The sequence below is a fragment of the Chiloscyllium punctatum genome, chromosome 49 (assembly GCF_047496795.1).
Source record: "Chiloscyllium punctatum isolate Juve2018m chromosome 49, sChiPun1.3, whole genome shotgun sequence".
In the NCBI taxonomy this organism is placed as follows: Eukaryota; Metazoa; Chordata; class Chondrichthyes; order Orectolobiformes; family Hemiscylliidae; genus Chiloscyllium; species Chiloscyllium punctatum.
In genome coordinates, this window is record NC_092787.1 from 44,473,389 (window position 1) to 44,494,049 (window position 20,661).

General features: G+C 43.2%; 2 protein-coding genes across 2 annotated transcripts in view; one reads left to right on the forward strand and one right to left on the reverse strand.

Annotated features, from left to right (window-relative positions):
- The window catches only part of lrsam1 (leucine rich repeat and sterile alpha motif containing 1), a 78,675-nt gene extending 63,400 nt beyond the window's left edge, over positions 1-15,275 (reverse strand). The window contains 5 exon segments of the mRNA XM_072566373.1: positions 490-558; positions 1,852-1,929; positions 2,558-2,602; positions 7,257-7,313; positions 14,723-15,275. Of these exon segments, the coding sequence (XP_072422474.1) occupies positions 490-558; positions 1,852-1,929; positions 2,558-2,602; positions 7,257-7,313; positions 14,723-14,794 (321 nt within the window). The 5' untranslated portion in view covers positions 14,795-15,275.
- Positions 15,276-15,617: 342 nt separating this feature from the next.
- rpl12 (ribosomal protein L12) lies at positions 15,618-20,045 on the forward strand. Its single transcript, XM_072566374.1, has 7 exons — positions 15,618-15,794; positions 17,101-17,174; positions 17,266-17,364; positions 18,365-18,446; positions 18,898-18,984; positions 19,505-19,617; positions 19,705-20,045. Exons 1-7 carry the CDS (start codon positions 15,758-15,760, stop codon positions 19,708-19,710), a joined length of 498 nt encoding a protein of 165 aa, XP_072422475.1. The 5' UTR covers positions 15,618-15,757; the 3' UTR covers positions 19,711-20,045.
- The last annotated feature ends 616 nt before the right edge of the window (positions 20,046-20,661 follow it).

Here is a 20,661-nt window from a genome sequence, read left to right on the forward strand (position 1 = left end):
CAAAGTTACCTGTCCCAGGGCTCAGAGTTGATTTTTGCTTGATTACACTCCAGAGATATTTTCCGAAGACGTTATATAAATGCAAGTTGCTGAGTCAATCTTCAACATGTTACTGTGGTGCAAACAGCAGTTAGTGACCTTCCTGATCCAGTATCTGTAACAATCAATATCTTCTCACTCCAGATTCTGGAGCAGAATACAGTCAGCATTGATAACCCCAAATGAAGAGATTTCATCATGTCTGATTGGGGAACCTGGCGTAGCAACTAGAGAAGGGGAGGAAGGACAGGTGGGAACCAAACTGGGAGGCAAATACAGCAGGCAGTCACACAAGGACCGGCAAAAAACGGGAAATGAAAATATCCAATTTTGATGAGGGCCTGGCATTGTGCTCCCATTAAAGGAAACCCTTAATACAAACTGGCACCTGCATAATGGTTCCTACTGACTTAAAGGATGCTCACTTCTAGCAGAACTCCAGTGTTTTACCTGAAGGGATAGCAGCTGACCCATATCCTCGGGGAGCGAGCTGAGGTCATTGTCATGGAGATCCAGAATCTAGTAACAAACAAGAAACAAGCAATGATTATCTCCACAAACACCAATCATTTGTCTTCAACACAACACAGCACAGTCCCAATCTGGTGCATGAACCATTAACCCAACTCTCCTTCATTCTTCTGACACTTAAAGTTGCTCCACTTGGGAAAACAACCGCCTTTAACAAATAGCAAAATAAAAAGAAATGCCGCCTGGTAGGAAGTGCAATTCATTTCAGCGTATCCCAAGGGGCTGAGGGTAGATGCCAGAGGGTGAGGCCTGAGCACTGCTCAGCAAAGTTAAGATAAAATCAATTTGTTTCAGAGAAAGATCTTTCCGATACAGCTTCCGCTATCAATCACTTAAAGATTCGCAGCAGTACGGTGTTTATTTCAAAGCATCTGGCCGAAGGGAGGTCATACAGTCATACAGCACAGAAACAGATCGTTCGGTCCCACCAGTCCACCCTGACCACAATCCCAAACTAAACTAGTCCCATCTGCCTCCACTTGGCCCATATCCCTCAAAACATTTCTTATTCATTTACTTAGTCAAATGATTTTAAATGTTGTAACTTTACCTGCATCCACCACTTCTTCTGGCAATTCATTCCATGTGAACCACTTTGTAAAAAAAAAGTTGCCTCTCTTCTTTTTAAAATCTTTCTCCTGTCACCTTAAAAATATGCCCGCTAGTCTTGAAATCCCCATCCTAGGGAAAAGATATCTGCCATTTACCTTATCTATACCCCTTATGACCTTATAAATCTCTAAGGTCACCCCTCGATCTCCAACGCTTCAGTGAGAAAAGTCCCAGGCGATCTAGCCTCTTCTTATACCTCAGACCTTCCATTCCCAGCAACATCTTGGTAAGTCTTTTCTAAAACCTCTCCAATTTAATAATATCCTTTTTATAACAAAAATTACCAGAATTGCACACAATACCCCAGAACATGCCTCACCAATGTCCTGTACAAACTTCACATAATGCCCTAACTCCTATACTCAAAGGTCAGTTCACATTGGCATCTAGGCAGCATAATCACTACCCATTGAAAGTTCACACTCAAGTATCTTATGTGCCAAGACTTCCTCTGGGTCCTAATAGACAGGAGAAAGCAAGGTGAAAGATGATGATGTGTAGGTAGGGGGAAGGAAAATTGGGGAGAGGCTGCAGTGTATACACATACCCAATGAACGAGAAGCAGATAATATTCTAGACTCAGATCTCCAGAGAATTGCAGCTCTTGACAAGTACATTAGGCGTAACATAAATCTGTGGCAGTGAATTGCCAAGCTGACTTGCACTTACCTTCAGCATTGACAAATCCTGGATGTTACATGACTTTGGCAGCAATGTTGACAAGTGATTGGTGTGAACAATTAAAACCTGGAAAACAAACAGAGCAGAGTGATGGAGCTCTTCCAGACACACTGTGTCCTTGCTCCAGACACACTGAGCAATCCACAAAAATCAGAGTTCTGCTGAGGTGAAATAGAAGTCAAAGCACTGAAACGTTAACAGCTCATACAAGATCACAGGCTCAATGGAGAGAAGGTAATGATGATCACAGGCAGCACTAAAACTGCTTATTCACTAATTGACAGACACTGGGGATCATCACCATACAAATAAACACTAATGCTGCGCACTCGAAAATCGTCAAGTGACAGGGGTTGGATGTAAAATGGAAGGGGATAAGTGATAGATCTTTGGGAACTCCAGAGGCAATGGAGTGGGAGCAAGCAGGGAAGCCATTATTGTTGATTCCCTGAATATAATTAGATGGATTAGATGGATAAGATGAAACCAGGTGAATGCAGTCCCACCCAGAGAGACAAGCAGGTGCTTACAGAATACGAGAAGCTGTTGCTGAACGTGATGCCAACATCCATTGTTTCAGCAAGTAGGCCAGCAAGGCAGGCACACAGACACAGGAAGGGACTGAGGGCACAGGCAGGCACCCAGGAAGGGTGAGACAGATCAAACCCAGAGACTAGACAGATTAAACTCTCACCTTCTTCTGTAAGACTCTGCACATGGAGAACACACTGACTGGAATCTGGAATGACAGGATTGAGAATAACTAAAAGTGCAGCACAATCCAACTCAAATTACTGTCAAGATTCTGTCATGTTGACGAGGTCCCATAACTCCTGGCACAGTGGCTGATAATCTTAGGAAACCAGCTGGATTGAGTTCATAAAACAGGGTCACTGCCCTGTGGCTGAAAAAATTGTCACAAAGCCCACTTCTGGTCGTTGCTGGGCTGTTCCATCTTCCAAACCCATGATCTTTACCAGCTAGAAGGACAAGGGAAGCAGATAGATGGGAACACCACCTGCAAGTTCCTCTCCAAGCCGCCCACCATCTGGACTTGGAAATGTATTGCCATTCTTTCAGGATCACTTGGTCAAAGTCCTGGAATTCACTCCCTAAGGTCATTGTGGGTCAAACTACACCATACGGACTGCAAGATGGCAGCTCACCACCACCTCCAGGTGTAATTAGGGATGGGCAAGAAACACTGAGCGAGTCAATAATACCAGGAATGAATTTTATAAAAGGCATGTTTTGATAGAGGGTATGATCAGGTTTGACTAATGTCCAACAGTTTGTGATGGTATGTGCCTCAAGAGGCATCTTTCTGCTCCATTTCTCTTGGAGTGTTAGGGCTGCCTGCAACTGAAGAGTCACAAAATAGCCAACAGCTAGTTCCCACGAGCCCTGCAGAAAATGGCTGACAGTAATTATAACCTTGGGAAAAAAACATTTGTTAAAGGTAGCTTCCACAAGAAGGGCAACAGCCAGTCTGCATAAGCAAGGTTACTGAGCTCAGACAGAACATGCAGCTGTAAAACGATAAGAACATTTCACAGTAATTAGTTTTTTTCAACTATTCATACTATTAAGAGTAGGCTCTAGTTAAATATTCTTCAGATAATCAGAGATAGATTATAGTATTTATAGATACACATATAAACAAACTCCAAAAATAACTAAAAACATTAGAAGAAAATTTTCAAATACAAATGTGGAAGATAGTAAAGCTGCCTCATCTTATCATTAAAGGAGTGCATTGCACACACAGTAAGAAACAAATTGCTCACAACTCATTAGCTAAAGCATGCTAACCATAGGGATAGACATAAAACTTCACACATAACTTACTTCTAGTAGAACCAATATTATGAATTTTATAGCAGTTAGTAAGAACTTGCTTTGTAATTGTTGTAATTATGGCAGTGGGAAATGTAAAACGAATGACATAATTCGAGCAGTGCTTAGAGATAAGCAAGTTTATAACCAGTAACTTTGGAATATGAAGTAACGGGATGCATTCTAAGATCCCAAAGCCTGGTGATCACAAGACCTGGTAAACATGATGTGATCATGAGGAACCTAGGGCTGTCCACAGGAGTGTCCATCATTGATTAGGTGTTTCACAGGATTGGATGTCTAGATTAAAGGGGAAGGCACAATGACCACATTATATCCGATTATTGGATCATGAAATGTATAAAAATACTGTATACCACTGGGAAAATGAGAGTGTCATTGACCTCTCTTCTGATCCGAGACAAAGATTAAGGGAGTAATTGAACCCTCACGTCGAGGCTATATCCAGAGTGGTCTTTGTCCTCTCATTGCAATTGCTTGAACAAACTGACACATGCCTGAATCCTGCCACCTCTGGAGTCTTTGTCCCCAGTTGGGGAGTTTGCTCCTACAGAGAGGATCGTAAGCCAGGTACAAAGGTGCCTACTCCATGGACAGCAGAGTAAGTATCTTTGTTTTTAGTAAATTACACAAAGAAGCAGGAGTGGGTGGAGTCAGGCTCACACAGACCCAGAGTTTTAGTTTTGTTTTCCATTGGTGAAGTTGGGGTTTTTGAAGTTGAAGCTGCCAAACACAGCTCTCTTTCTCTCTGCTGTTAGATTCCTTCTCCTGGACTGAAGAAGAGAACATGTGAGGAAATCTGTTTTGCTGAACTTGCCTTTGCCAATTTATGGGATGCTGCTATGTTGGAACAGTTGAAGAGCAGTTGTTATGTAATTTATTATTTTGTTAAGTAACATCTTGAAGAATGTCCATACTACAGAGGAAGAAGTGCTGGGTATCTTAAAACGCAGAAAGGTGGATATGATCAGGATCTGATCAGATGCACCCGAGAACTCCATGGGAAGCTAGGGAAGTGACTGCTGGCCCCCCATTTGGACCATCAATAGTCACAGATGAGGTGCTGGAAGACTGGAGGTTGGCTAATGTGGTGCCACTATTTAAGAAAGGTGGTAAGGAAAAGCCAGAGAACTATAGACCGATGAGTCTGACATCAATGGGGAGGTGCCAGTTGTTGGAAGGAATCATGATGGACAGGATTTAGATGCATTTGGAAAGATAAGGACTGATTAGGGATAGTCAACATGGCTTTGTGCATGGGAAATCATGTCTCACTAACTTGATTGAGTTCTTTGAAGAAGTAACAAATAGGATTGATGAGGACAGAGTGATGGACGCGCTCTATGTGGACTTCAGTAAGGCGTTCAGCAAGGGTAATCATGATAGACTGGTTAGCAAGTTTATCTCACATGGAATACAGGGAGAACTAGCCGTTTGGATACAGAACTGGCTCGAAGGTAGAAGACAGAGGATGGTGGTGGAAGGTTGCTTTTCTGATTGGAGGCCTGTGACCAGCAGTGTGCCACAAGGATTGGTGCTGGGTTCACTGATTTTCGTCATTTATATAAATGATTTGGATGTGAACATAGGAGGTATAGTTACTAAGTTTGCAGATAACATCAAAACTGGAGGTGTAGTGGATGGTGAAGAAAGTTACCTCACAGAGCACAACAGGACAGTGATCAGATGTGCGAATGGGCCGAGGTGTGGCAGATAGGGTTTAATTTAGATAAATGTGAGGTGCTGCAGTTTGGAAACGCAAATCAGGGCAAGATTCATACACTTAACGGTAAGGCCCTGGGGAGTCTTGCTGAACAAAAAGAGCTTGGTGTGTAGGTTCAAAGTGGAGTTGCATGTAGATAGGATAGCGAAGAAGGCTTTTACTATGCTTTCCTTTATTGGTCAAAGCATTGAGTATAAGAGTTGGGAGGTCATGTTGTAGCTGTACAGAACATTCCTCACTTTTGCCAAGTTGATTTTAACCTTACTGTGAATCCCTTTGCAAGGATGCCTACTTTGAAGAAGTTCTCCTCCTCTCTCCACAAGAATCTCAGTGAGTCTCTCTCACTGCAACCCCCAGGTCATCTCCTCTGCCCTGAAGCTCTTACTCTTTGCTACCTTCTCCCACCCTCCTCTCTGACCTATCACTTTCATCCCCACCCCCATCCACCTATTGTACTCTTTCCTACCTTCTCCCCAGCACCCCCCTCCCACTTACCTCTCTACCCTGGAGGCTCACTGCCTTCATTCCCGATGAAGGGCTTTTTCCCAAAACGTAGATTTTCCTGCTCCTCGGATGCTGCCTGACCAGCTGTGCTTTTCCAGCACCACTCTAAGGTACAGGACATTGGTTAGGCCACTTTTGGAATATGGCATGCAATTCTGGTCTCCTTTCTGTCAGAATGATGTTGTGAAACTTGAAATGGTTCAGAAAAGATTTACAAGGATGTTACCATGGTTGGAGGATTTCAGCTACAGGCAGAGGCTGATTAAGCTCGGGCTATCTTCCCTGTAGTGTTGGAGACAGAGGGGTGACCTTATAGAGGTTTATAAATCATGAAGGGCATGGATAGGGTAAATGGACCGGGTCTTTTCCCTGGCAGGTTGGGGGGGGGGGGGGGGGGGGGGAATAGCAGAGGAGGTCCAGAACTGGAGGGTATAGGTTTAGGATGAGAGGGGAAAGATTTAAAAAGCATCTAAGGAGCACTTTTTCACACAGAGGGCAGTGGGGGTATGGAATGAACTGTCAGAGGAAGTGATGGAGGCTGGTACAATTACAACATCTAAAGGGCATCTGGATGGGTATATGAATAGGAAGAGTTTAGAGGGATATGGGCCAAGCGCTGGACCAGTTGGACTAAAGGGTCTGTTTCCATGCTGTACATCTCTAATGACTCTATTTTGATAGAGTCAATGTGCCAATTCTTTCTTTGTTTGCATTTTAACTGTGGTGCAAGGATAAAGTGTGTTTTAGGCTTAAAAGCCTAGTAGTTTGATTAGTCAAGTCACATCTGGGACATAGCATTTTACACTCAACTGAAGGATAAAAGTTAGGGTCCAGAAGGGTCTGCTTCCATGTTGTATGACTCCATGTTCTGAGAGAGTTTGGCCTGGTCTGTAAAAAATTGAACAGCCTATCAAAACCCTATTTGCACCCAGACCAAGGGCCCTTTAGAAAGTAGTGTCTGTGCATTGAACTGCATTCTATCATGAGAGCAATATTGGAATGGGGTGGTGGTGGAGATGGAGGAAAAAGAGGCCCTTAGGTTCATTGAGCTTCTGTTATGTCAATGTCAGGTGCTCCATTAGCCCAATTTTTAAATTAGTTGCTGTGTTTTCATGAACCATAACAATTATCTAGCAAATGCTCTAAAATGTTCTTTGGTCTTGCAAGACATTGCATAGACAGGTATTTTCTCTAAAGAATTTTAGTGACCAATCAACATCCATAACTCACTCCCACCAACAGGATAGGTTCTACTCTCCGACCACTGGAATAGATATCACCAAAGACTGCCTGTCTGGCCACAACTTACCTCATACAGCTCGCATTTTGAGATGTCAAGAATATCATCTGCACCAGCCTCTCGGGCCTGTACAAAAGGGAAAGAAAGCATTGTAATTTGAACCTAATCAAAATGTAGAACTCACAGATACACACTTAAAACAAAGAGACAACAAGCCAGAGAATGAGATTCTCTCAAACCTTTGTAAGCTGTATCTGCAATAACTTTCACACACCTTTGTGAGAAAATGAGAACGGGGCAGTGGTAGATGTGGTGTATTTGGATTTCCACAAGGCAATGATATGGTGCCATGTAAAAGGCTATTGCACAGTTCAGGAGCTCGTGACACTGGAGGTACTGCATTATCAGATTGAGGATTGGCTAACACAAGACAAAAGAACAGTTAAGAATAATAAAACAAAGAACTGCAGATGCTGAAGATCTGCAACAAAAGAAAACAGAAATTGCTGCAGAAGGGTCACTAGACTTGAAATGTTAACTCAGTCCCTCTCTCCACAGATGCCGTCGATGTGCTGAGTTTCTCCAGCAATTGCTGTTTTTGCTTCAGGTAATGACACTTTTTCAGATTGGAAAGATACAATAAATGGAGTTCCACAACGTTCAGTCCTATGACTGTCATTATTTTCAATCTATATTAATGACTTGAAAGGGGGGGCATAGTGCAATGTACCTAAATTTAATAATGACAGAAATAGGTGGGAGGGCATTTTATGATAAGGACATAAAGAATCTGCAAATGGCCATAGATACAATGAGTCAAAGACTTGACAAATGAAATTTAAAACACAGAACAGTACAGCACTGTTACAGGACCTTCAGCCTATGATATTGTGCTGACCTTTTATCCTAATCTAAGATCAGACTAACTAACATACCCTTCATCTTACTATCATCCATGTGCCTATCCAAGAGTCACTTATATGTCCCTGATGTATCTGACTCTACTACCACTGCTGGCAGTGCATTCCACACACCCACCATTCTGTGTGTAAAAATCTACCTCTAACATCTCCCCTAAACCTTCCTCCAATCACCTTAAAATTATGCCCCCTCATGATACACATTCCTGACATGGGAAAAAAAAAGTCTTTGGTTATCCACTCTGTCTATGCCTCTCATCATCTTGAACACCTTTATCAAGACACCTCTCAAGCCTCTTCGCTCCAATGAGAGAAGCCCTAGCTCCCTCAATCTTTCTTCTTAAGACATGCCCTCCAGTCTAGGCATCCTGTTAAATTTCCTCTGCACCCTCCCTAAAGCTTCCACATCTTTCCTATTACAAGGCAATCAGAACTGAACACAATATTCCAAGTGTGGCCTAATCACGGCTCTATAGACCTGCAGCATAACCTCATGGCTCCTAAATGCAACCCCCCTGTTAATGAAAATCAACACAACATACGCCTTCTTAACAATCCTATCAACTTGGGTGGCAACTTTGACGGATCTATGGACGTGGACACCGAGATCCCTCTGTTCCTCCACAATGCCTTTAACCCTGTAATCTACATTCAAATTCAACCTTCCAAAGTGAATGATTTCACACTTGTCCAGGTTGAACTATATCTGTCATTTATCAGCCCAGTTCTGCATTCTGTCAATTCCTGTTGCAATCAACTCCACCAACCTTCATGTCATCAGCAAACTTACTAACCCAACAGCACACAATCACAAAGTGCAGAAGTCTCAGAACTGATCCCTGCAGAACACCACTGGTCACCATGCTTAATGCTGAATACTGTCCATTTACCACCACCCTGTTTCTAATATGGGCCTGTCAATTCTGTATCCAAGTAACCAGATTTCCCTGCATCCCATGCCTCCTTACTTGCTGAATGAGCGTACCATGGGGAACCTTATCTAATGCATTGCTAAGATCCAGTACACCACATACACTGCTCCACGTTCATCTATGTGTATTGTCACATCCTCAAAGAATTCAGTAAAGGTTATGAGGCATGACCAGCCCTCACAAAGTCTGATTATCTATAATCAAACGATGGTTTTCCAAGTAATCATAAATCCGGTCTCTCAGAATCCTCTCCAATACTTTGCCCACCACTGACGTAAGACTGACTGGTCTGTAGTTCCTAGAATTATTCCTAATCCCATTCTTGAACAAGGGAATATCATTTGCCAGCCTCCTACCATCTAGGCACTACTCCAGTGGACAGTAAGGATGCAAAGATTATCACCAATGGCATAGCAATCTCTTCCCTTGGTTCCTGTAACAACCTAGGCTATATTTTTTGTTTAAGAATTGACTGACAGGTTTAGACAGTACATTTGGATTGGCTCAGACTTGAAGGGCCGAAGGGGCTGTTCCTGGGCTGTAAATTTTCTTTGTTCTTTGTATATCCTGTTTGGCACAGGGGATTTATCTATCCTTACGTTTTTCAAGCATTTCAGCACATCCTCCTTCTTAATATCAATCTGTTCGAGCACATCAGTTTGTTTCACACTGTCCTTAGAAACATCAAGGTCCCGCTCACTAGTGAATTTTGAAGCAAAGTATTCATTAAAGACCTCCCTTACCTCCTCCAACTACAGGTGTAAGTTTCTTCCATTATCTCTGTCTGGCCCTAACCTCACTCTGACCATCCTCTTGCTCCTCACATAAGCATGGAATGCCTAAGGGTTTTCCTTAATCCTTCCTGCTGAAGCTTCTTCATGCCCCCTTCTAGCTCTCCAAAGTCCATTCTTCAGTTCCTTCCTTGTGACCCTTTAAAACTCTGTCTGATCCTTGCCTCCTCAACCTTAAGCTTCCTTTTTCCTCGACTAGATGTTCCACATCCCTTGTCACCCAAGGTTCTTTCAACCTACCATCCCTTCCTTGTCTCAGTGGGACAAACCTGTCCAGCCCTATCAGCATGTGCGCCTGAAACAACCTCCACATTTCTGGTGTCCCCTGAGAACATCTGTTCCACCCCAGATCCTGCCGAATAGCATTTTAATTTCCTTCCCCCCCCCAACCGCGACCAATTAAATACTTTCCCATACCTTCTACTCCTAACCCTCCCGTATAGAGAAGGTCAGGGAGTTGTGACCACTATCACCAAAATGCTCTCCCATTGAGAGGTCTGACACCTGGCCTGGTTTATTGCCATGCACCAAATCCAATATGGCCTCTCCTCTAGTTGGCCTATCTACATATTGAGTCAGGAACCCTTCCTGGACACACCTGACAAAATCTGCTCCATCCAAATGACTTGAACTAAAAAGGTTCCGATTAATATTAGGGAAGCTCAAGTCAACCATGACAACAACCCTGCTATATCTGCACCTTTCCAAAATCTGTCTCCCAATCTGCTCATTGATGTCTCTTTTTTTGGGGGGGCGGGGGGGGCGGGGGAGGCTGTAGAAAACTCCCAATAAAGTCACTGCTCCTTTCCTAACTCCACCCATACTGACTTAGTAGACAAAACCTCCCCGACAGCCTCCCTTTCCGCAGCTGTGATACTATCCCTGATTAGCAATACCATTCCTCCACCTCTTTTACCTCCCCTCCCCCATTCCTTTTGAAACATCTAAACCCTGGAACATCCAACTATATTTCCTGCCCCTGTGATATCCAAGTCTCCATAATGGCTACAACATCATAGTTCCAAGTACTGATTCATGCTCCAAGTTCATCACCCTTAACCCTGATACTTCTTGCATTAAAACTGACACACTTCAACCTATCGCACTGACTGCACCTTTGCCCTATCAAATGACTATCCCTTGTCACAGACTCTGTGCACACTGTACTTGGCTATTCACTGCCTACTCCATCATCTGATCCATAGCTCCAGTTCCCATCCCCTTGCCAATCTGGTTCTAACCCTCCAGAAGAGCTCTAGCAAATCTCCCGCCCAGGATATTGGTGTCCCTCCAGTTCAGGTGCAACCCGTCTCTCTTGTACACTTCCCACATTCCCCAAAAGGTATCCCAATGATCCCCATATCTGAAGCCCTCCCTCCTACACCAGCCCTGCAGCCACGTTATGATCTGCACTCGCTCTCTATTCCTAGCCTCACTACCTTGGCACCGGCAGCAATCCTGAGATTACTACTCTGCTCATCCTGCCTTCTAGGTTCCAACCTAACTCCCCTATATTATTTTTTCAGGTCCTCCTCCCTTTCCCTACCTATGTCATTGATACTGATGTGTACCACGACTTTTGGTTGCTCTCCCTCCCCCTTAAGAATTTAATGTAAGAAAGTGTGAGGTCATATGCTTTGGTAGGAAAAATCATAATCAAGACTATTATCTAAAAAGAGAAAGAGCCCAAAGCACAGAAGGATCAACGTGTTCTTGTTCATGATACACAAAGTTAGCACACAGGTGCAGCAAGCAATTAGGAAGGAAAGTGGAATATTGTTTTTTCTTCTAAAGGATTTGAGTTTAAGAATAGGATAGGACATCGGTGGGGCTGTACCGGGAGTAAATTTAGGTTCCATGTTTAAAACAGGATTTGCTGGTGTTGGAAGCAGTTAAAAAGTAATTCATTCCACAGATTCCTGGGATGAAGGAGTTTTCAAAAATGGTTAAATGGTTTTTGGGGAAAATCAATCACGATCTTATCAAATGGTGGGACAAGTTTGAGGGGCCAAATGGCTGACTGCTGCTCCTATTTCTCATTCTCCTGAGTCTTAACCTGTGCCTCTTCGTTCTGGACATTCCTATAAGAAATATCCACCCTGTCAAGTCCCCAGGATACATGTGTTTTACATTGAGAAGCACAGAATGACTAAACAAAAAGGTATTCATAGATTAAACATGTCAAATTATTTAAGGGGATGATAGAAAAATGCAACAGGGGGAAGGGAAAGCACCGGCATGATAATAGTCATGGTTTGGAGGTGCCGGTGTTGGACTAGGGTGTACAAAATTAAAAATCACACAACACCAGGTCGTAGTCCAACAGGTTTAATTGGAAGCACCAGCTTTCGGAGTGCTAGTCCTTCACCTAATGAAGGAGCGGCGCTCCAAAAGCTAGTGCTTCTAATTAAACCTGTTGGACTATAACCTGGTGTTGCGATCTTTAGCATGATAATAGGGTATTAAGAGGCTTGTGTGTGGTAGAAACATCAGCATTGATTCAGTAGGCCTAAGTGGCCGGTTTTTGTGCTACCAAACTGTTATAAACCAGAGCAGGTCAGTGGTTATAAACAGATTACACCACACTATGCTTTAGCAGTTACACAGCAACAGAATTACACCTCCATCCCCCACCCCACAACTATCTCCTCAGTGATGCAGACATTTCTAGGTCATAAAAAGAACCACTCAAATGCCTGAAGACTATTACAGAACCATAGGTGATCGGCACAGAAACATCTCCTCATGCCTGTCAAGTTCCAAACATTGCATAAAACTGCATTGACCATATAGCCAATAAACAGGTTGTTCAGCCCATGTAGCTGCTAGTTGTCTCTTCCTAGTCACTCTTCTCTTGTATACATGTCTAATTTCCTCTTGAAAGCATCCAAGTAATATATCTCAACCACTTCCTATAGGAAGTATAAACACAAAGGAACAAATTGCTCATTTACCCATTAGATTTATTAATGATTTTGTATTTACAGCTCTGAGTTTTGAATCCTCCCAGAAGGTGAAACCTCTTCTCCACACCTACTCTGCTAATGCTATAACAGTTTAAAGGAGCTCAACAGGCCACTCTGTTATGAAATGGCCAAACAATTCAATCTTTCCAAATTGCTGGGGTCCAAAGAGCCCAGTAAACAAACAGGCTGGGGTCTTCTTATGGTGGACAGGCAGAGTGTCAGAACGGAAGCCGCTCAGTCAACCACCTCTTTATTTATAACAGAGTACAAGGCTCACTCCACTCTTGTAATCACAGTATTGTTTTGACCAGTTAAGAGCTTAATCCTTCAAGATATTCATAGTTCCATTCTTGGCATTCTTTCATTATCTTCAATGGGGCAGGGTGTTGAAGCTGAGAGGAAAATGCCTGGCTCTCTTCTGACTGGCTGGTAATAGTGGCATCAAAACTATTGGCAAGTTGCCAGTTACAGTCGAGCTATGGATAAATGAGAAAGAAAAAGAGCTCTTCAAACCCACACACCCCATATTCTGTCGCCCACAGGCGATTAAATATTTAATCCACATTGGGGGAAGAGGGGGTCGTGTGTGAGAGATGGGGCTGAAGGGTGAAATGGTATAGAATCACCCAATTTCTCTGGCTACCAGCAGTGTTTGGATCGAGAACAAGAGGATACAGGTGCAAAGTCATTGGTTAAAGAAATAACAACATTTCTTTATTGATGTTGACTCATTTGGAGTGAACATGTTGACTCATTTAGATTGATGAAAACAGATTCAGCTGAAGCGCTGAATAGAGAATTCTGCAGCTTAATTGTCTAATTACGGAGAAGGTAACACTGGGGGATGGTGGTCATTTGGAGAACAAGCACAGATACAATGGGCTCATCTTACTCTGCAACACTTTTGTGATTATGATTTAATGTGGGGTAAAAGAATATAATTCTGCTCAATAGATTGAGAAGTGTGACGTTAAGCACATTCATTTCCATAACACAGCACTGTGAGGGATGACATTGCAATCTTTTCACTGTACTTCTGTACTTGAATACACATGACAATAAACCTAATTTTAATTCTAAACTTGATCTGAATTGTGTTGCTACCTGGGCAGTATATCTCCCCACCTTCCTCTACATATACAAACATAAAAGCCATCCAAAGTCTGCAGTCCATCTCTTTACCCACATCCCAGTTTTTTCTAATTTTATCTACCTCCGTGCCACAGAGAATCCAGGTTCTCGATCTTTTTGCTGATCTCTAATCTCTCTCACACATCCCTGCTGTCCTTTCGTGCACCGTTCACTCCTCAAACACAGTTTCTTTGTCACAAGCTTCGATCATTCAGCCTCTGCAACTTCCTCAGCATCACTGTCAACTCAACCATCTTCCTTCAATTCTCCCCCCGCAACTGAGGACTGTATCCGTCTTGGTTTGAGCTGAAAATGGCTGAGGGGAAAACCAGGGATCATGGGGTCTCCACTGCACTCAGCAGCTCTCTCCCTTGTCACCAATTGGGTCCAGCGACTTGGCTGTTACCATCTCCACTCACAGACAAAGCGGTTTCAAATGGGGGAGAAACAACTTGTCGATTATTGTCATCAACTTTAGGAGACGAGAATAAAGTCAGGGAAAAATACAAACTCCCCATCGGATCGAAGAGCCGACATGGATTTAAATCATTCGGATTTGAAATGTTGACTGTGGGGAAAGAGACAGAGCCACAGATCAGACAGAGCCCTGTTCTTCGCCCCGCAGTCTCTCTCTCTCTTCTTGCTACCCCCATCATTACGATTCCACCATCACCTCCAACTCCCAGCCTGACTCTTCCAGGTCATCCCCATCTCCCTCTGCTCTCCAGCGGACCCCACACCTTCTCCCCTGGCCCCACACATCCCCATCTCCCACCCCCGACCCCCAGGCCTCACCAGGCATATCTGATATTCCAGTCGTTTCCGCGCCTCTTCGCTCTGCTTCTTCTTCCGAGTGAAGAGCATCATCTCGGGCCTAGCGAAGGTCCAAATTCCCCGCGGCCGGACAACAGCGGAGGCGACGAGGGAGCAGCCCGGGGGCGGAGAAGCAGCAAGACTCGAGGCGGGGCTCCTTTCCAGTGCCGGTCTGCAGCCAGAAAACTCCCGCTAGATCCTCGTCCCAAACAGCGAGCGACAGCTCTCCAACTTCCACCTCCGATCACTCCTCCAGAGCTAACGAGTGTGCCGAGTGAGGCAAGAGGCACCGCCGATACCAACGAGCATCAAACACAAAACAAAGGGGTGTCACTAACCGCGGACCTCCCAAAAAATCAACAAGTGTCGCAAGACGACAGCCCGGGGAACGGCAACATCAAGTTATAACACGGTGCAAACGTTCACTATGATTTTACACTTGATTATTTACTGGATGTTTGAAACGTAGTTGACATTCGGATTTTCAAGCTGTGATTGTTTTGTTTTTACGAGCAAAACATTTGCGCAAGCGCAGTATCGGAACGGAAGTACGCGGGCACTGGTTACTGCCGTATTTCTGAGCATGCTCAGTCAGGGTTAGCGCATGTGTATGTCTGGATTTGTGCAAGGCTTGATATCAGCAAATCACAATGTGGAGGAGACAATGTAGAACTAGGGTGGGCTAAGTTAAAACTACACAACACCAGGTTATAGTTCAACAGTTTGTTTGGAAGCGTGAATAGCGCTCCGAATACTAATGCTTCCAAATAAACCTGTTGGTCTATAACCTGCTATTGTGTGACTTTTAAACTCTGTCGTCACTGGCCGCATTCAAAATGGCGCTCTCCCCGTGCCCTCAGGAAACCTCGCGAGAGTTTACTGGGTATATAAAGCTGCGAGAGGCGGCGCTGTTTCTCTTCAGCTGCTCCTGTCGGTGACGGTGCAACTTTTTCTCGGTCGTCCCGAACCCGGGTTCATCCGACACCGAAACCGTGCGCCAGTGCAGTACCCGCGAGGATGCCTCCCAAATTCGATCCCAACGAAATTAAAATCGGTGTGTACGTAGTGGTTGGGGGAGGCTGCAGGGCCTGGGGTTAGGGGCGGGGGAGGCCATGCGCTTAGGCCCGGGCACGTGTCCCGTGTGTCAGCGCGGATTCTGGGCCACTGGCTGCACTCCCGGGTAAGTGTGTCTCCGTTCATGGAATGGCAGCAGTTTGAGGTGTTCTTACTGGTGCTGTTTTGTTCTCAGCTTCAGCTAAGTTTCCTCATTACACTTTCACGATCTGACATCATGAATACTCTCTGGGCGCACTGTACTACCCTTTTACTGTACTTATAGTTGATGTGCTTTGTTTTCTTTTCAAACTAAAACGCTCGATAAATATATAGGTTATTTTGTTTGCGATTGCTGCTGCACAAAGGCTGATTATCAAACACTTCTGAGTTCTCATGTTTTGTTTCTTTTGGATTTGTAAATGGAGGGATGCAGTGAGTAGCACTAATCCATGGGTGGGATAAAGCGACAATTTTCATTGTAAGAATTTTGCCTTCAGTCTCCTATTCAGGTTGTGCAGTGTCCAATTTTGGGCGTGGTTCAGGATTAAGATAAGGTTCTTCACTCGGGCATGTATCTGTGTAGTGTGTGGTGCTGGAAAAGCACAGCAGGTCATGCAGCATCCGAGGAGCAGAAAAATCGACGTTTTGGGCCGGAGTCCCTGATGAAGGCTTTATGCCCAAAATATCGCTTCTCCTGCTCCTCGGATGCTGTCTGACCTGCTGTGCTTTTCCGGGAACACACGCTCCACTCTGATCTCCAGTATCTGCAGACCTCGCTGTCTCCTACGAATCTACAGTATTCTCTTAAAAGCTGTGCATGTATGGCCATGAAGTTGAGATGAGACTAGGATTGGAAAATTGAATTGAGGGGTTCAGTACACTGCAATCTTGTTAATAGTGGTGCAAACTTAAAGGGCTTTGTCGTGTGTACATATTCTTGTTCTTATACGTCCTGAAATACTTTTGCTAATTCCATCATTCAAGAAAACATAAGGGTCTGTTTCTATGCTGTGATTCTTGACAGTAGTGCTCAATTTTTTTCACTGCCACACATGTATTGTCTAAGGGCAGCTGATTGTTGCTTTTCCTTAAACTCAAGATTACTTTTAAACAATGATGTTTAACTGCAATGAATTTAATGTGAATAGACCTGCAAGTTGCTTTTGCTTGGAGTCACAATTTTTTCAGCTGCTGAACTGCTGTAACTAATGTATATTCTGATTGTGAATTTTGTCAGGCTCAGAATTATTCTGGTAGCTTCGTGTTTGTAAAACCTGTGGGTTTTGTCTTTTGTGCATATGTAGTGTATCTCCGATGTACTGGGGGTGAAGTTGGTGCTACTTCATCACTGGCTCCCAAGATTGGCCCACTGGGTCTGGTGAGTCTTTGCTCCTTTTTTAATAGTGATTTCAGACTTCTGCTAGTAACTTTTTTACTTTTAAATATGCTGTTTTGTTTCCTTTGCTCAGTCTCCCAAGAAAGTAGGTGATGACATTGCCAAGGCTACAGGTGACTGGAAAGGACTGCGTATAACTATCAAACTGACTATTCAAAATCGACAGGCACAGGTATGAAGGGGCATCATTTTTACAGCTGTAAATTTTGTTTATACCCTACCAGAACAGTATGTGTTCTCAAGAACTAGAGCTATGTATAGCAAGGTAATGTGACTATTGCAAAGTTCAGTTAATGTGTCTGAGGTGTTCCAGATACAGCTTTGTTTAGGTCTTGCCTATTAAGCTGGCCTCCTTGCTTGTGTGTCCTAGGTCAGTTGCCTTTTCCTGCTAAGACATCTGTGTTGGAATATAATGTAGCTGGCTTTGGTTTTCAATATATTTGTGAAATCCTAGGCAATCTAGTCATATTGCATGAAATGCAACATGTCTTGCATGATGTTTCCCAGGGGGTGGTTTATGCTGGGTGTTCCTTAAGAGACTACAAATCTAGTGTAGTATTTGGCTTAGGTTAAAAGACAGGAATCAATGTGCAGTTTAAGATGATGCAAACTCTTGAAAGTAACTGGTGATTTATTTTGACTAATGTATTCACATGTAAAATTCAATCATAAACTGTCATAGTTAATTGGAGCTATTAACCCATAATGTTCTAATATGTATAGAGCAGGTTTTGGGCTTTGTCATGCAAGTAACCTGGGAAAATGAATTGAGTTTGATTTATTATTCTGATTGGACTCTTGGGTGTTGAGTAAGCCAGACATTGTATGTGGCTTGAGGTAGTGGAAGCAGTGTAGTTCCTGATTCTATTTGTTGCAGCTGTCAAGCTGGAAGTTGTGCTTAACAAGCATTTGTTTAACTTTAACTGTTGCTTGCACTGGTCAGAATAGTTTTGTTGTGGGTGGAATATATTTAAATCTCCATTTGGATATGGGGCCAATGATCATTCTGAACTCTTCTGCAATGTCCATTGGACATGGGGGATGTAGTTGAGTAAATAGAACAAGTGACAGTAGAGTGAAGTGCTGAAGCTAAGAATGTAAAAGTCTTCCAGTCCTCTTCCAAGCTAGGTTATCATCCTGCACTGACAGCTGTTATTTTCACTCCTTTTTAGATTGAAGTTGTTCCATCAGCTTCTGCCCTCATCATCAAAGCTCTGAAGGAGCCCCCTCGTGATAGGAAGAAGCAAAAGAACAGTAAGTAGCTCTGCAGGGTTTCAGTGAGGGTATGGTGCTTCTCAGTTTGACCCTTCTGTGCAATGTTGCTTATGATAAAAAGTTAATTATGCAAGAAGAATGCTTTCTACTTGCCCCTTAAATTCTGGATGCTAGAAAACTGCACATCACAGCCTGCCAGGCTCCCATGGGAATTGCTGGCATTTGGATGTAGGTTTACTTGCTGAGCTGGAAGGTTCATTTCTAGACATTTTGGTACCCTCCTAAGTAACCTCTTCAGTGGGCCTTGGGTGAAGCATTTGACTGACTTTTGACTTGTTTCTCTCTCTCCCTCACTGAACTGCAGAAGTTGTAAATCCCTGCAGTTGAAATCTGCTGTTCTTTGAGCACTGAATTTTCCTGGCATTGGTCCACTTGGTCTGCTCTCGGGCAGAGGATTCTGTATTGACTAGAGCTGATTTTTGTCTTCCAGTCAAACACAGTGGCAGCATCACCTTCGATGAAGTGGTTGCTATTGCCCGGCAAATGAGGCACCGTTCTCTGGCCAGGGAACTTGCAGGTGGGTGCGGACTGTAATGGGTAGTCTTGTGTATTGTATGTACTTTAGTGTCAAACTTGATTACATCTTTCGGCTAAAGGGTTGACATTTAATGATGTGTTTAAGGGGCTTCCAACTCCTCCACCCAGGATTAACATGGCAGCTGGTGCTTTTGAGCACTTGCTCCTTATTCCACTCCAACCAGTGTTTCAGTGTAGGGTGGTGGGGGAAATGGGAAGGAGTCACTGTTGAAAAATGTGACTGGCACGCATCCTTTGGTGGATGAGCATTACACTGAATCAGACCTTAAGCCAGTTGGTAAGGCCTTGGTGCCTCACTTTTTTAAATTTACAGTAGGATCAGGAGGAAATGTGAGCACATTCATTTTATGAATTCAGGTTTTAATGTGACAGATCTTTCACACTTGATCTGAAAAATGGTCAAACTTTTAGGGAACAAGTCATGGGTTTGACTTTTTTGCACATGTAAATACAGCATTTGATAAATTAATGAAAAGATTAAATCTTGCTTGGAAATGCAGGAACTGTGAAGGAAATTCTGGGAACTGCTCAGTCCATTGGCTGCAACATTGATGGCAAACACCCTCACAGTGTGATTGAGGATATCAACCAGGGCAAGATTGAGGTTCCCTCAGTAAGTTTTGTTTTTAGATTGCATTAGACTAATTTGATTTCTAACTTGCTTTACCAAATCACTTACTTTCTCTCTTCCTTCCAACAGGAATAAACTGGAGGTGCCGAGTTTCCAAATAAAGCATTTTTTAAAAAAAACTTAGTGTTTGAATCTTTACAATTTTGAGCTTTAGCTGAAATTCTCGAATCATTTGATCACTAGAGGTCCAGGTTTCCAAAAGAATCTGATTATGGTGTTTGTACTCCAGCCAGTTTAGGATATTTGATGGCTTTAACCACTTTATCTTCTCATGCAAGTGTGATTTGGTGGTCTGTCTTCCTCATGTACTATAATTTTGTGCTTGCGTGAAGTGTTGGCAATTGGAGTTCAGCATGCAGTACAGCCAGGAACAAAATTTTGCTGTACAGCTTGTTGTTAGGACTACATTGGCTATTTTGTTCAATGCAATCTAGTAGATTAAAAGTGGAAATCAAACTGTTCTAGCTGCTGCTATGGCCCCAGTACACAGCTCTGTTTTTGATATGTTCTAGCTGCAATCTCAGACACCATCTGTAGAGAGAACTACTAAAGTTGCACCTCTTAACACTTTCAATGGCTTTCATTCTTTTGCTAGTCAAACTTAAGTAAATGTTTAACCACAACACAGGGATCTTGATTATCTGACTGTCTATTCTTGTTCAGGTTTATACTCTTCATGGTAATTTTTGATACAAATCAATTCTACCCATAGTACTTGTGTACAATTAACAGGAGGCTACTCAGTCCCTTTAGCTTGCTCCTCCATCCTTTTAATGTCATTCTTTACAGCACTTGAAAGCCCTGCAGTCTGGAATCTGATGTGCTGGTTGGAGTCTAATAAACATGTATCCTCTAACTTTTGATTCCCTTGCCAGACTAGTACTTCAGTCTCTGCCTTCCTACGTTCATCTGGTTTTTAAAAAATGACCCTACTAGCTACTACTTTATTTTTTTTTATATATATAAAAATAATCTACTACCCCGTTTAGACAAATCACTTTTGATCTGACCCCTACTCTCCTCAGC